Raw genomic sequence first — 15,655 nt, forward strand, 5'->3', positions numbered from 1 at the left:
TGCATTCCTGGCAAAATGCATGACCAAATAACTATTTGTGGAATGAATAAATCAGCAGTTGTGGTATACCTGAAACTCCTGGGAGTTTGCAAAGACCTCTGGTGATCTTTAGAGCCTAGCCTGGTCTCTAATCTGCAAGTTGGAAAACATTTTATAGGCCATTATCAGTAAGTGCCTACTGGATATTCAATGCTATATTCTATGTGCTTTGGAAAAGGTAACAAAAACCACATTGATGGTATATTGAAATCCTATTCAGCAATTCCCCCTGGACCTCTGTTTCTAGGTTGTTACATCTGTGAATTTGGAATACTAACAGTACCTATCTCATAAGGCTTTGGTGGAGATTACATGGCTTAGTACATACAAGGCTCCAAAAATAGAGTCTGGTGTACAGTAAGCATGAACAATTATTATTACTAAAAATCTCTAAGTATACTTGCAAAAGTTGGGGAAGAAAAACCCACAAATCTAAGTAGTTTACCTTTTATTCATACAAACAATACATACACAAGACTGTACATTGTTTGAAGACAGCAATAATTTTCTAGTGTAACAACTCTGTAACAAAATTTAACTAAATGTAACATTTATGAAAATATAAATCTCTGATTGGGTAATTCTTCCCAACAATACAAAGTTTACATAAAAACATTCAATATGAGCTATCAGTTGCAAACAAGTTAGGAAAAATCATTCAAGTCACTTGTTAAACTCTATTGGCTGTTACATAGAATATTCACACACTACATTTAATCCATCTAGGCATTTAATTCTTAGAAATGTGTGGCATGGAGGTCCAACTGATAATCACAGGAATAGGAATGTGTTGCCGCAGAAGAGCTAAAGAAAAAAAAAAAAGCATTGACTCATACAATCAACTCCAGGTGATCTCTACGTGGGCTGAGCCTTCACTGGGCTACCCCCTTCCCGGCTGGTAGCTAGGCCAGGAGGAACATACTGAAAAAAATTCTTCGACCACGGAGTGGGGCGTTATGTCTGAATCCCATCTCTGTATGCTTTCATGTCAAACTGCTTTCCAAAGTGAAATGCAATGAGCTTGGATTCCCTTTGGATCAGATCATTTTGCTTCTCCCATTTGCAAAAACAATCAAGCCGTCGCTGTCTTTTTCCTCACATTGCTCTCCAACACCCCTATAAAGGCTAGAGCAGAAGCTATCACTCCCTTTATTTTGCAGCTTACAAAAACAATACAGCGGAGAGGCTAAAGATCTGCCCGCGCGAGGAGTTTGTGGCCGAGCTGGGCTGAGAGCACATCAGTTCCTTGGTCATCATTCTGCCGCCACAAGTCACTCCCGTCACTTTCAAAGCAAACCAGCGCTTCTGATACCCTTCAAAAAGTCATCCAAGGACATGCCATGTGGAGGATATGGAAGGAAGAAAATCACTTTCCCCCTTTTGGGATGTGATATTTTCTTTTAAATAGGTGAAGTAGTGTTTTTAAAAAGTATTTAATACCATTTCATAGCTTCTGCTTTGAAACGGATAAGACTATAAAGGCCCCAAGGAGCCCTCCAGCAGAAAGGGTGACAGAGGAAGAAGCCTACATACAGTCTGGGGAAGTAAGAAAGTGATTACAAACAGGGACAAGAAAGAACCTTTGGACACCCTTAAGATATGGAATATTTTAGCACAAAGACAGGCATATTCAGTTTGTCCCCGAGTATTTGGTCGTCTGTCTGCATTTTACACAGGAGTGAGGAGGAATGAGAGTAAGGCAAATGTCTTCAGTATTTCATAGATGGCATGTCAAGAAAGCTTTCTTTCTGTTAAGATTTACCGCAGGGATTTAGGAAATAATGTATGCTTCCATACAACTGACTGAATAGCCCAGACTTTTGTTAGTACAAGATGGAAATGAACAGATGTCTTACCAAATCTATAATGCCCTTTCTGTAATTCCGCTTTAACGTCCAGCACAAATAGGCATTTCAAAAACACACGAAAAGACTGTGGTTTCCTATTAAATGTGTTTCTCTTGCAGCCCAGGAAGTAGTGTAAAAATCGCATGTTCCGTTATACAGAAACCCTTGCATGCAACTGTCTCAACTGTATCCTAATGAAGACTGACTGCGTGCTCAGTAGCCCTATGAGGGTGGTACTAAGTTCTTGTGCCCAGTCCAGTTCGTGGCCTCACCTCTCACGTCCTTTCTCTTGGGAAACTGGGAGTACGAGGGGGCATTTTTGTTACGTGATTTTGCACCTTTTGACCTTCCTTCTGCAGAATGGGTTTACACAGTTGTCAGGATTGTAAAATGTAAGGAGAGATTAAGGCTGTGTTTACTTAGGCCACACCATCATTGGAGGTCAAACAGCTCTTTGTGTTCACAATTTCAAATGATTTCCGTAGAATGAAGTCCAGTCCAAGGGGTCTGGATATAGTTCTAGCTCTGTCTTCTGAACCCATGGAATGAGTTATGCTGTTGCTTCCCACGCAGCTAACGTGAAAAATATCGCCTAGCTTCCAGTTGATGTAGCCGGTTAAACACCATTTTTAGAAATGCTCTGTCAAGGTGTCATTCCTGGATTAACTTTGACAAAAAGAGCCAACTCAAAGCCGATTTCACATTTCTGTCTTTTTGACGAGCATGTTAACACTGGAACTCCAGCATCTTTCCTGTCTTTAAAGAAAGGAGTAGTTTATCATTTGGGAGACAGAAGATACTTTTTCTCCCCCTTGTGCGTGTGTATCGCGCAAGTCCGCTGAGCAAGGAGAACGTTTTGTCAGTTGTCAGGGGCATAGCTGTGGCCCCTGGATTCCAGGGCGGAGCACATCCGGTCATAGCAAGGGTTGTGTTTCTTGGACGGTGTCGCCTCGCTGGGCTCAGTGGAATCGCTCACGGTGATGGGACTGTCTCTCGCAAAGACCTCGGTAGACTCTCTCCATAGGCAATCCACAGACACTTTGAAACAGTAACTACTACACTTTGGCCTGGATGCCTGTGTTGCATTGTTGAAAATCTGTCTGCTATTTGAAGTGGCAATCTTAATTTTCAGGGCTGCGTCTACACGGTCTACCACTGTGTATATCCCTATACTCCCGTCGTCAAAACCCACTATGATGTTCAGGTGCCTCTGGGAGAGGGCGAGAAAAGTTGGTGTTTTGTAAAGGGAACAGGCACCGATGTTTTTGCCGTCAGCCAGTCTCATTACAATCAAACTGGATACCGCACCATTTTCATCCTCCTCCTCCCCGTTTCGGAAACAAATGTATACCAGGTAGCGACCATCTCGAGAGAGCCTTTGCCTCCAGATGACCCCAGAGGCGTGAACCACCCGTAATTTGCCGCTGTGTAAATCCAGCACATTGATATTTTCGTCTCCCCTGGATATAATGCCTAGCTTGCCATTGGGAGAAATCTCGAAATCCTCCAGATTTTTCAAGAAGTTGTTTGGAAGTTGCACACGGCGACAGATGACTTCATCCGTCAGACTCCAGATATTCACCGTCTCGGCTGATGTGATGAACACAATGATGTCAGGGCAGTCGGGGATCAACTTAAAATTCACAATGGTGGTGCCATCTTCACAGCAAAATTTCTTGGTGATGCTTCCTGTCCAGAGACTGACCGCCAGCACTTTGCTTTTCGTCATTCCCACCACGAAGGTATTTGCGGAGGTTATAAAGGCATTCTGCAGAGTGGTCAAAATGTTGCAGACCCTGTGGCCTGTGGCCAGTCTCCAAACCCTGGAGGCATTTTCCTCACAGAGAGAGACCACAAACTGGTCATTGTGCGTAATTAGCAGCTGAGATATTCTCTGCCCGTTAATTCGGAAGAGGTTCTCACCGCTGGTGGTGTGCCAGACATACTGGCTGCTTTTGTCATCTGATGTCACCATGACGTCTCCAGAGGACGTCAGCACGCAGTGCTCGACTATGCCCTCATGCTTGAATACTGCCTCAAGGAACCCACTGCTGAAGCTCCACTTGTGGACACAGTCCGAGCCATCGAGGGAATAAATGATTTCCCCTCTGGCAGGTAACACCAGGCTTTGGATGGGTTTCCCAGTCTTATCTATGTTGGACATAGCGGTGATTATATCTATATCCCAGATGGAAAGAACACCACTGGTTGATAAAGAGAGCAGCATATTGTGGTGACTGGATTTCACCAGCTTGACTATGGTACCTGAGATTTCCTGTAAGCTCGCCATGCATTGGCCTGTGTCCCGCCTCCAAAAAAACACAGCTGAGGTATTTTCCATGGTCGCGATGATGCAGTCTCCGTTTTTGGACAGCACAGCAGAAATAAAGCGTTCGTTGTGCTTAGCTCTGAACTTCTCAGCCACTTTCCACATGCCCGTATCTAAGAGCTCAATGCTGAGGGCTTTACAGATCAGAATTGCATTTTGGTCCTCTGAAAGTTCAATGCTGACCACCTCGCTGTCTTCTCTTCGGCAGTCAAAGTCGTCAGTCAGCTGGGGATTGGAAATGTCCTCAGTATTCCAAACCGAAAGGCTTCCCTCACTGTCCACCATTACCATTTCTTGAGCCGTGTCCAAGATAAGAAGAAACTTCACAAACCCACCTGAAAATTCAGATGTCACTGTACATAACTTTTCTCCACTCCCTAAATGAAATATGGTGGTGGTGTTCAGGTACTGTCCACAGAAAGCATACATGCCATCCAGAGAGCACTGGACACAGGTCACTTCGTACCAGCAGTGGAACTGGTAAAGGGGCCACCCGTAGAGCAGATCGATGACAGTGACATCTTTGCTGGCTTCAAGCCATGCGAGGGCATGGTTGATGGACAGTGTAAATCCATTGATGTAGGTGGAGCCGCTTCCGTGCTTGGTGCCTTTGATTTCCACTTCAGACAGAAGACAAGAATTTACATTGTCATAAATCAGCAAGGTGTTATTTGTCGTAGCCACCACAAGATACTTTTCGTCACTGGTGAGTTTCATGCCCAGGATGACAGACTGGGCTGTGGTGATTTGCCGGAGGAGTTGACGGGTTTCCACGTCCCATGTGCTGATGGAACCATTTTCTAGAGCTGTGAGGACAGTACTGGGGTTACATGTAGGCAGAATCTCGGTGACATGCAGGTGACTAGAGGACAAGGGGAGACGCTCCGGGCTGTATGTTACGTCCATGGATGAATGTAATGGCACAATGGAGCAATATTTGGGCCCATCTTTGTCACATTCTAAAAGGAGGTGCCTAAGTTTGGGCAGGGAACTTACAACAGGCAGCAGCCTTTGCTGAAGCTCTGCTGAAAGGGAGCCCGGAAACGCAGTGACCTTGGGTTTGATGCCGCGGAGAGTGCTAGCCAGGAACTTCAGCTCCTTCTCTTGAGAGTAGTTGTAAGCCAGCTCAATGTCTGAGAGCACTTTGTCAAACTGGCCGATTTTGATCATGGTATAAAGCCAGCTGAAGTTCATGATGATCCCGTAAAGCAGGTCATCGGTTTTTCCACATCTTGTCAGGTGGTGCAAGAGCTCAGACATTTTCCGATGATTGACAAAGAAGATGTCAGGCTCCAGTGGATTACACTGGAAAACCCAGGGCTGGTCTGGAGCCTGCCTATCAAAGGAAGCCTGTTCCATGAAGTGCTTCTCTTCCTCAAGCAAGCTTCTGCTCTCCAAGTCAAGGCAGCCATTCAAGTAGGGGTCTTCAAGGCAGAAAGCTTTCCTCCTGCCCCCTGACCAGACTCCCAGAAAGTAATCTGCCAGGATGGTGTGCATTTCACGCAGGTCACTGTCATCCTGCAGATACAACTTCTGGGCTATAAGCTGCAGGTGTCTATTGGCCCAGACCAGGAGTGTGACGTTCTTCACATGTCTTTCTATTAAGTATCCACTGAGACCCTCCTTGAGCCTCGCGATGTACAGATAAGGTACTCTCAGGGGATTGCTGGGCCTAGTGTTCTCATTGAGCTCATTCATCACACTGTTGTCCAGGGCCAACACATCCTCCAGTTCCATTTCACTCAAACCTATTTTGGCCATGGTGATGTAACCGAGAGCCCTGGAGACCAGTTTCTGACCACACTTCTTCTCCAAGGACCAGAATAGCTGCTCTATACTTTCGTGAACCGTGACACAGAGGGAGGATTCATCGACATCTTTGTGAGATCTCCAATATCTCACCTCCCTGAAGGTCAGGTTCACAAACATGGGCAGCGTGCACTTGGAGAATGCGTTGTTCACATAAATCTGCTGGCCTGATGTGACCTTCCTTTTGACCCGCAACAGCTGGTGTTTGAGGACCTGGCTGCACATCTTCCTGTCCCGGGGAATCAGCTCGATGTAGTTGGCTTCTTCATGGATAAGGCACCTCAGTTTCTGCAGGATCCCATGTCTGTTGGGCAGCGTGGACAGGACTATTCGTACGAAGCGGGGAAGGTGAGCTGGGAGCCACCAAAGCTTCCTGGCCTCGTCACTCTCTGAGAGCTGCTCTAGGGCATCAAATATTATTACTAGAGGTCTCTGCAATGAAGACTCGTTCAAAAGGTTTATAAATAAGTCTCGGAGGTCATGGATCTTCTTAGGGTAGCTTTGAACCAGACACCGGTAGTTGACTGCCAATTGTTCACAAACGCTTAGAAGGAGAGTCTTAAGGTCAGTACTCATGTCTGTGGTTCCTAGAAATCTCATGACGACTACTGGGTCAGATTCTGGTCCTGTGTCTTCATGAAGCCAGCCATAGGCCTAAAACATAAAGGTAGTGTTTAGGATGGTAATCGATATTCACATGGTCGCGTACACAGCATTTCCTCTCTCCAGAGGTCAGACTTCTGGTAACCCTGACCATGCAGACAGTGGCCTAGAACCAGGGAATGGGAAAACCCGAGAAGATCAAAGAGCTGTCACAAAGCTCATGCACCAATATCTATAGGTGAGACCCTCAGGATCACTCTACTGAAGGTAATAAAATAGTGATAATAGTCTTATTCAATCCCAAGGCAGCACTTAGCTTGTTGTATTCTAAAAGTTACAAAGGATTTCATAAACAGTAAATCTGCATATCTAGTATGGTCAGCTTTTCCTCACTGAATCCTGTTTCCTGGCATGGTTTGTTGGCACACAGTAGGTGCTTAGTATTTGTTTAATGAATAGATTAAGTAGTGACTTACATATTATATTGAGTCAAATGTTTTCACTAATTGAGATCACATAAGTCTGATCAAAATTCCTAGCTAATTAGAATGTGATAAAAATAGTACTAAAATACTGAATATAATCCTGAATGATTCAGAGACATTTTACTATATTGTGGTGCTGTAGGGTCATCTTTATGATTATTTACCATTGTCATAAAATCTGTATAATTCTGGCTAAAACTTTAAGCTTTATGTTTTATAACAGACAGCTCACTATATATTAACAGTCAGTTATCAGTCCTCACATCACCTCCCTGTAGGGCAGATGGGATTATAGTACCATTTAACAGAAGAGGAAACCTGTCCAGGCTGGATAAATGACTTGCTCAGAGTTAAGCAGTTACCAAGAGACAAAGCTGGAAGGTTTTTTTGTTTTTGTTTTTCAAATTGTAGAGTGAAGGAGATAACGTATATGAGGTGGCTGTTAAATTTAGTATGTCTCTGGCTGGAAAGGCAAGGGCAAGAAGGGATATGATCAAAGTATAAAAAAAATCCCAGTCTATTTTTAGGGAGATAATGTCTTTCAGTAATCCATGGAATTCACCAAGAATGTTGCTTAGGAAAGGACGGATTTTATTAGTGAGAAAGTAAGTTTATGAAACTTGGTTCCTCAAGATGTAGTTCAGGTTAAGGCATGAGTAAGTTTAGAAAAAAAAAAATGTAGCAATTAAGGAAAAGAAGCAATTTACTGTTTAGCCCCCACCTTTGAAGCCAATATGGAGGAAGATAAGCCTGCTATCCTACTACAACTGTCCTTCAGTGGCAAATCAGAAACAGAACATGGTATTTTGTCCCTACGTGAATTGCTTATGATGATTATATGTATTGTCCTCTCTCCTCCCAGTCACGTGTTGTTGAACATGTAGAGCGATCCTCTGATCATGAGCTCGTGTCCATGGAAATGCTGGGCACGCAGGAGATAACCTCGAGATAAACATGAGGCATCTCTCTGCATTCTCACAAGGGACATGAAGTCACAAAGAGAGCACAGGTTGTCATTGGCGGGACAACATTCCCCAGGAGAGAGGCGAGTAGAGCAGAGGCAAGGGACTTAGAAACAGGTGAGGCTTCTTGTGGACCAGAGTCCTGGACTGTGAATAGACACACTCTGGTGGTTGGACAAAATATCCAGAAGAGTGAGAGCTCAGAAAACCATTTCTCAAGTTGACCAGCTTGACTGTCACCACCCCCTGCCCCGCAGGGTCCGTTGATCGTACAGGGATATCAGCACATTCCACACAATTCTGTACCTCCTATGCTACGGCACATGGACTTGCATCATAGTGAATACAGTCAAGTCCAACAACATTCGCCCCTCCAACTACTTCACCCTTCCTTCTTCCGGAGGGAAAAAGCCCTAGAGTGAAGGTGAAATGGTGTACGTGGATGTTTTCTCATTAGATTTCAGCTTCCATGTGTTCTTTGTACTGTTGTTGTCTTGTTGACTTGGAACAATTCTGAAGTTTGAAGATTCACATACAAATTAGTGTTCACACACACACGCACATGCACACACACACGCACGCACACACACTTTATTTTGATGCAACATGGCTCCTAAATGTAAGCCTGCCACTTCATCTGGTGTTCCATTAAAAAAGAACCATGTCATTTAACACTAAAAGAAACACCAGGGCCGCCTGGGTGGCTCAGTCTGTTAAGCATTGGACTCTTGGTTTCGGCTCAGGTTATGATCTCAGTGTTGTGGGATTGAGCCCTGCGTCCAGCTCCACACTCAGTGCAGGGTCTCCTCTGGATTCTTTTTCCCTCCTCTCTCTCTCTCATAAATAAAAATCTTAGAAGGAGAAGGAGAAGGAGAAGAGAAGGAGAAGAAGAGAAGGAGAAGGAGAAGAAGAAAAACCAGCAGCTGGGCTTGGCATATTAAGAAATGGTAAATTAACTTTCCTGGGGACTTTTTTTTTTTTAAAGATTTTATTTATTTATTTGACAGAGAGAGTATACAAGCAGGGTGAGCAGGAGAGGGAGAAGCAGGCTCCCCGCTGAGCAGAGAGGCTGATGCGGGGCTCGATCCCAGGACCCCAGGATCATGACCTGAGCCGAAGGCAGATGCTGAACCGACTGAGCCACCCAGGCGTCCCTCCTGGGGACTTTTTAAAAGTAAGTTTATACACCAGATTTTTGCCTGTGAGCTTGCTTTGAAACCTAATCCCCACATAAGATACAACACAACTGTCCCTGTTCTTGTCCTCAAGATGACCTCCCTGAGATTGTGATAGCACATGACGGATGACAAGAGTGTTCGCAAAGTTAAAGAAAGCTCTGTTCTTGAGAGAATAACCACAGGCAGAACAATATAGAGATTCTGAGGTAACACCAAGATAATATAAACTATCAGCCGTGGACATCCAGTGCAACACGAGGTTACAATGGAACTAGTTTAGTCCAGTTTAGACTGACATGCCAAGACAATAGACCCAGAGTGAGGTTCCACACCATCATGCAAGATTTGTAAGGGAGTTGTGAAAACCAGTTTTGCTACCTTTAGTGGACTACCCAGCTCCAGCCTAAAAAGGAGTTTCAAGAGGCCAAGAAAAACATTGGAGATTAGGGTGCTGTGGGTCATATCTGTTACCATCCACTCCCAAAGGGCAAGGCTGAGAGATTTCCTCACTTCTCACCTCGAGAAAGGGGCTGCAATGGACCACTGACAGGGTGTCCGCTACAGCTGGAGAGACAGGGAGACAGATGTCCTCAGACACCTGAGAAATATGGAGGTTGACTGACAAGGCTGGCTAGCTCTTTGGGTGGAGGAGGGATGGAGAGCTGCTGTTTCCCAGGGCAAAAAATACCCGAGTGCTTCCCATGTGTCACATGTGGGCCACGGGCAAGACTGAGTTGACAGAGGTTTTTGTTGGTTCTGTTTTCCTCAGGTCCTGTCTGAGGGAGCTTGCTGGGCTGTGGATCTCGGCAGAAAGGTACTAGAAGTGTGTGGCTGGATGTCTAGGAGCCATGGAAGTGACCAGCTGGGGCAAAAAAAAAAAAAATGCATCCCCCTGTGTTTAGAGAACTGTAGGTAAGATAAGATGCTCAGGGAGGACAGGGCAGGGGAGGCAGGAGGGAAAGGACATCCAGGAAACTAGAAAAAGGCCTCAGAGGAACTAGGAAGCAGCTTTAAATGCCTGCCAAGATCACAGAGTGTGGAGTCCAGTTTTCAGAACAGTACTGGTCATGTAAGAACTTTCTGGCCACCTTATCTTTCCTACTTTCCTGAAGCCACAACCCTATAGGAGTCACAGCCCTATAGGGATCATGTGCTTGGGGTTAGGGACAGAGGGGAAGAAGTGCTATGTGGTGGAAGAAGAAGACGACCACATCCCCATTTCCCACGGCAGGTACCTTGCTTATTGTGAGCCTCAGCTGTGGGAGAGAAATATAAACTCAAGTTTTTTTTTTGTTGTTTTTTTTAAAGATTTTTATTTATTTATTTATTCATGAGAGACAGAGACAGAGAGAGAGAGGCAGAGGGAGAAGCAGGCTCCCAAGGAGCAGGGAGCCTGATGCGGGACTCGATCCCAGGACGCTGGGACCACGACCCAAGCCGAAGGCAGACGCTAAACCATCTGAGCCACCCAGGCGCCCTAAACTCAAGTTTTAATTACCATTTTATATTGGACAGATTTAATTGCTGAGCTGAGAATGACTTAGGGTCCAGAGTGATAGGAAGGCTTGTCTTTGCTGAGAGGGATGAGAAGAGTTATGAGATCTGCCCTAGTTTCCATCCAAATGGGAACTTGCCCCACAACGGAAGTTTGCCCAATGAGAGAAAAAATAAAGCTGTTCTCTAACTGTATCCCATGTGCTTTTTTCTTTCAGTGTGACCATTATACCAGCATAAGAGAAACACCAAGGTATCCTTTCCAAAAAGACTAATTATAATTCAGAAGTAAACACAGAAAATGGAAATGAATTTTGACCAATATATCTTTTCCCCAAAGTAAAGGATTTTTACAAATAAGCTTGTGAAAGAAAAGGCTCTCACCTTCTTTGCTACTTCAGCTAGCAGGAGGGTCTTCCCAGTGCATGGTCCACCATATATGACGAGAGGGTTGATGTGCCCGGTTTTGCTTGGCAGAACGTATTTATGCACGATGTTGAGAGATTCACATTTATACTCGTAGAAGGAGGCGTACGTCTTACATAATGAGGAATGCTGAAGGATTTCATCATAAAGCGTGTCGGTTTCAGTGTCAAAATTCTGTTGTACGGTTGCCTGAATGATATCAATCATGTCCTCATAAAATTGTTTACCAAGTCCTTCTATGTAATGATTTTCTATTTCTTGGGAATAGCCCAGTTTCATGTCACAATGAGTAACAGATGTGTACACTCTCAGATTAGATGATGCAACAATAGTTGGAATAAATTCATCCCTGAGTTTTATCAGCTTCTCTTGGGCTTCTGCATCCCGCATAATCCTTGGTTCTGTTCCAGTGATATCCATGTATTTTCCCATCTCTGGGATTTTCACAAAACGCTCAATGTTAGCAATTTTCCGAATGTAGCAAACACACTTCTTTAGGAATGCTGGAGTTTGCTTTCCTAGAGCAAAGTCAAACTCGTCCTCTATCGCTGAAAGAAAATGTGGCATGGGGTTTATTGTCTAGAACAAAGAAGCAGTGGGCCCACACCCCTAGTACTTATCTCTCAAGTCACCAGGGGGAGATTATTTTGCTTGCAGTGGGTAGCAGACTCTTTTGTAGATTAATTTCTTAATTCTTTAATTTCTTATCTCTCTTTTCCTAAACAGCCAGGAACCCAGTACAATGGGTTTTAATTAAAATTAATTTCCTCCCCAGTTAGAGAGAGAGCTTGAATATAGCCATAAGAAAGAAAGCATACTGAGCTTATAGTTGATTCTTTTAAGTTCCTGTTTAGTTTCTCTCTCAGACTTAAGGGGTTCTAATAGCGAAGAGCAGGGACCAACAGGGGCCAGTAAAGAATGAGGAAGAGGCCAAATGACGTATCTCGCTGACTTCTTCCTTGTCACTCTCTCCTTTACAATGTGGCTTCACCATTTTATTTGAGGATGCACTGTACCCCAGACAGATATGTGTAAATAGTAATACAAATCATGTTCAACATCTAATCATGTTCCGATCAGTGATCAGTCTGAATTTTCCGTATCACTGTTAAATTCCATTATATCTCCCAAAGCGGGTACAGAAAAATGATTTAATATGTAAATGTATTTCTTCAAAGATAAACTGGGTCATACAACACATTGGCTTACACACAAGTAAATATACATATCATAAATCACTGAGGCCCCATAAGAACATTTAAAACCGGAGCATCAGTAACAGAAACATCACTGAAGCATGATTTTATGGAGGAAAAATAAGAAGGACTAAAATAATTAAACCAATGGCAATGAACTTTAAGGCAAGCAATGTTTTGAAACTGGCTGCCTCCCCTCACTCCCCCTGCTTTCCTTCATCCAGTTGGTCTTAACTGAGTGTCTACTATGTGCTAGGCATGCTGCTGGTTACTCAGGATATAGTGGGAAGAGAAAACAGACAATGCTGAGAGAAAAAGCCGTTATAGCACTTACAGTCCAGTGGAGGATGGTGGACATGAGTCCCAGAGTCCCACAAATACATGTATAATGATTGTTTTTAGTCCCGCGAAGGAGAATAACATGGTACAATGAAAGCAAACAATCAGGAGGGCTACCCCACTGGGAGAGGTCAGGGAAGGCTTTCTTAAGGAGGTGCCTACTAGGCAGCGGTCTGATAGAAAAAGGAGGGGTTGGGGTGGGCCTTGAGTATGCAGGGCTGGGCTGGCCAGAAACTGAAAACATTTCAATGTGCTGGCCCAACTCGAACATCAAACAAAACCCAGAACTTACATGTATTCTCTACAGTAACTATTAAGGAAGGTGGGAACTGTAATTTTAAATGGTGCCTTTTAGAACTCTCATGATCATAATTTTTTCAGGAATGATAGCCCTCAATCAAAAGCAATGACTCAAGTAAAAAACAGACTCAGTATAAACAGATCTTATAGCCACCAGTGTGGAGTGAGCTGTGCCATGGTCATCAGTCCATGTTACAAAGGGTTTTTTTTTGTTGTTTTTTAAGATTTTATTTGTCAGAGAGAGAGAGAGAGGGAAAGCACAACCAGGGAGAGCAGCAGGCAGAGGGAGAAGCAGGCTCCCCGTTGAGTGGGGAGCCGGATGCGGAACTCGATCCCAGAACCCTGGAATGATGAACTGAGCTGAAGGCAGATGCTTAACCGACTGAGCCACCCAGGTGCCCCTACAAAGGGTTTTGATGAGGCAAGTTGGTTAAGGAGGCCAAAGGAGTTTATATAATATGTATCTACTCTTCTTTTTATGAGAGTAAGAACTTGTAATGTAGATGAGGCAAGATGTAGGAAATCTGCAGAAAGCAGCCTTTGGCCCATCTCTTTTCCAGCCATCTGTGCAACATGCTGAGAGGCACCCTGGATGAACCAGGTGCTACCTTCTGTGGATCCTGAGAAAGGAAGTGTCAACCTGTAGTATGTATACCTAATGGATGATAACCAGAGATTGCACCGTCACCTCTGACTCCCAGGAAGCAAATCAACTTTAACATAACTGCCATTGTTATTACCTCTGTGGAGAGAATGTGCCAATCAGGAGTGTTGATTATAAATGCTTTGAAAGAAGACATAGAGAGACCAAGTTGGTAGAACCCATCTAAGCTTGGCTCAGGGTGAAAAAAAGAGGCTGTACATAAGAATGCCTTTTGATGGTATAGACTTAATAAATATACCTGAATAAATGAGTCATGTGAGACCAAGTCAACTCTATAGAGTTCTTTCTAGAAGCCAAGTGCATCCTCATGATTTGGGGGGACTTTTATTGATAATTTCTGATATTTATTGATCTATAAATCTTATAAACTTCCCCTTCCTTACCGGAATACCATATTTGTTTTCTGTCCTTGCATTTTTCTTTTTTTTTTTAAAGATTTTATTTATTTATTTGAGAGAGAGAGAAGGAGAAAGAGAGAGCACATGAGAGGGGGGAGGGTCAGAGGGAGAAGCAGACCCCCTGCTGAGCAAGGAGCCCGATATGGGACTCGATCCTGGGACTCCAGGATCATGACCTGAGCCGAAGGCAGTCGCTTAACCAACTGAGCCACCCAGGCGCCCTGTCCTTGCATTTTTCTAAATATCCTAAAGTTTAACTGGTCATAGCACCTGATGAAGATAACATTAGGAGAGTTCCAGCCCTGGCAACTATCATTCATGAGACATAAATCCCCAAAACTACTATCCCTGAGACCATTCAGTTTTAATGTTCACAGCTGGGCACTGTTTTGGGGTCTATTTTATTTCTCTTCATCTCCTGTTATTTATAAAGGAGAAAGTAGAAGTGTGAAAAATTAGGGACACCTGGATGGCTCAGTTGGTTAAACGGCCACCTTTGGCTCAGGTCATGATCCCAGGGTCCTGGGATCCCCCTGCCTTTGCTTGCTCTCTCTCTCTCTCTCTGTCAAATAAATAAATAAAATCTTAATCTTTATATGGCTGGCCACATGGACAGAGTTTTTTAGTGTAGAGAAAATTAGAAGAAAGTGTTTGCCAGTGAAATACTTGAACACTGGAACTGTATGATTCTAAATAAGAGGATGCCCTCCCCAACTGGGGTCTCTTACATCAAGAATAGGAAAGCTTTGGAGTGTCTGGGTGGCTCTGTCGGTTAAGCATCAGGTCATGATCCCAGGATCCTCTCCCTCACCCTCTGCCTGCCGCTCCCCCTGCTTGTGATCCCTCTCTCTCTGTCAAATAAGTAATAAATAAAATATTTAAAAAAAGAATAGAAAAGCTTTTGCTCTGGGCATTTTCTTCAAATACAGCACGTTTTTAGGACCAGAGTAGTTTTGTTCTTGATAAAGATGAAGAACCAGAGTCTCAAAATTGGTTAAAAAAATCCCAAAGGATCAAGGATATTTGTCAGTCCGTATATTCTAAAGATAGTACTTACTCTTGCCGGTTTTAATACTTTCAGGGAGACCTAAAATAAGACCTAATTTTTGATAGTTTGTCGAAAATGAATTTGTTAAAATTACGTACAATTGCCCTAGCTTGAAGTACCCGTATATAGGGAGAATGATATTGAGTGCCTTTTAGGTTTTGCTTTGTCATGCCACTCACAAAACCAATCTGAAAACCCAAGTGCTATTGCTTTTTCCTCAATCATTCTTCACTATCAATTTTTAAGATTGTATTTATTTATTTTAGAGGGTCAGGGGAGGGGCAGAGGGAGGAGAGAGAGAGAATCTTAAGCAGACTCCCCGCTGAGCATGGAGCCCAATGCAATGACCCACTCAATCTCACGACACCCCCCCCCCCAACAAGATCATGAAATCAAGAGTCAGCACTTAACCTACTGAGCCACCCAGGTGCCCCTTCACTATCAATTTTTAAAATAAATGTTAAAAAATAAAATAAAATAATATATATCTGATTACTCTTACCCAGTAGTGTTTGTCCCCTGGAAAGTATGACTGACG

At 43.7% G+C, this 15,655-nt stretch overlaps 1 protein-coding gene across 2 annotated transcripts in view; it reads right to left on the reverse strand.

The window, feature by feature from the left end:
* Window positions 1-781: 781 nt before the first annotated feature.
* NWD2 (NACHT and WD repeat domain containing 2) overlaps window positions 782-15,655 on the reverse strand; it is a 179,946-nt gene continuing 165,072 nt past the window's right edge. For both annotated transcript variants that reach the window (XM_006731249.3, XM_031025845.2), the window contains 2 exons: window positions 11,131-11,720; window positions 782-6,678 (listed from right to left, as the gene is read on the reverse strand). In XM_006731249.3, coding sequence (XP_006731312.1) covers window positions 2,746-6,678; window positions 11,131-11,720 — 4,523 coding nt within the window. In that variant the 3' untranslated portion in view covers window positions 782-2,745. The remainder of the gene's footprint in view (window positions 6,679-11,130; window positions 11,721-15,655) is intronic.

Source organism: Leptonychotes weddellii, chromosome 2 (genome assembly GCF_054177405.1).
Source record: "Leptonychotes weddellii isolate Sample4059 chromosome 2, ASM5417740v2, whole genome shotgun sequence".
Lineage (NCBI taxonomy): Eukaryota > Metazoa > Chordata > Mammalia > Carnivora > Phocidae > Leptonychotes > Leptonychotes weddellii.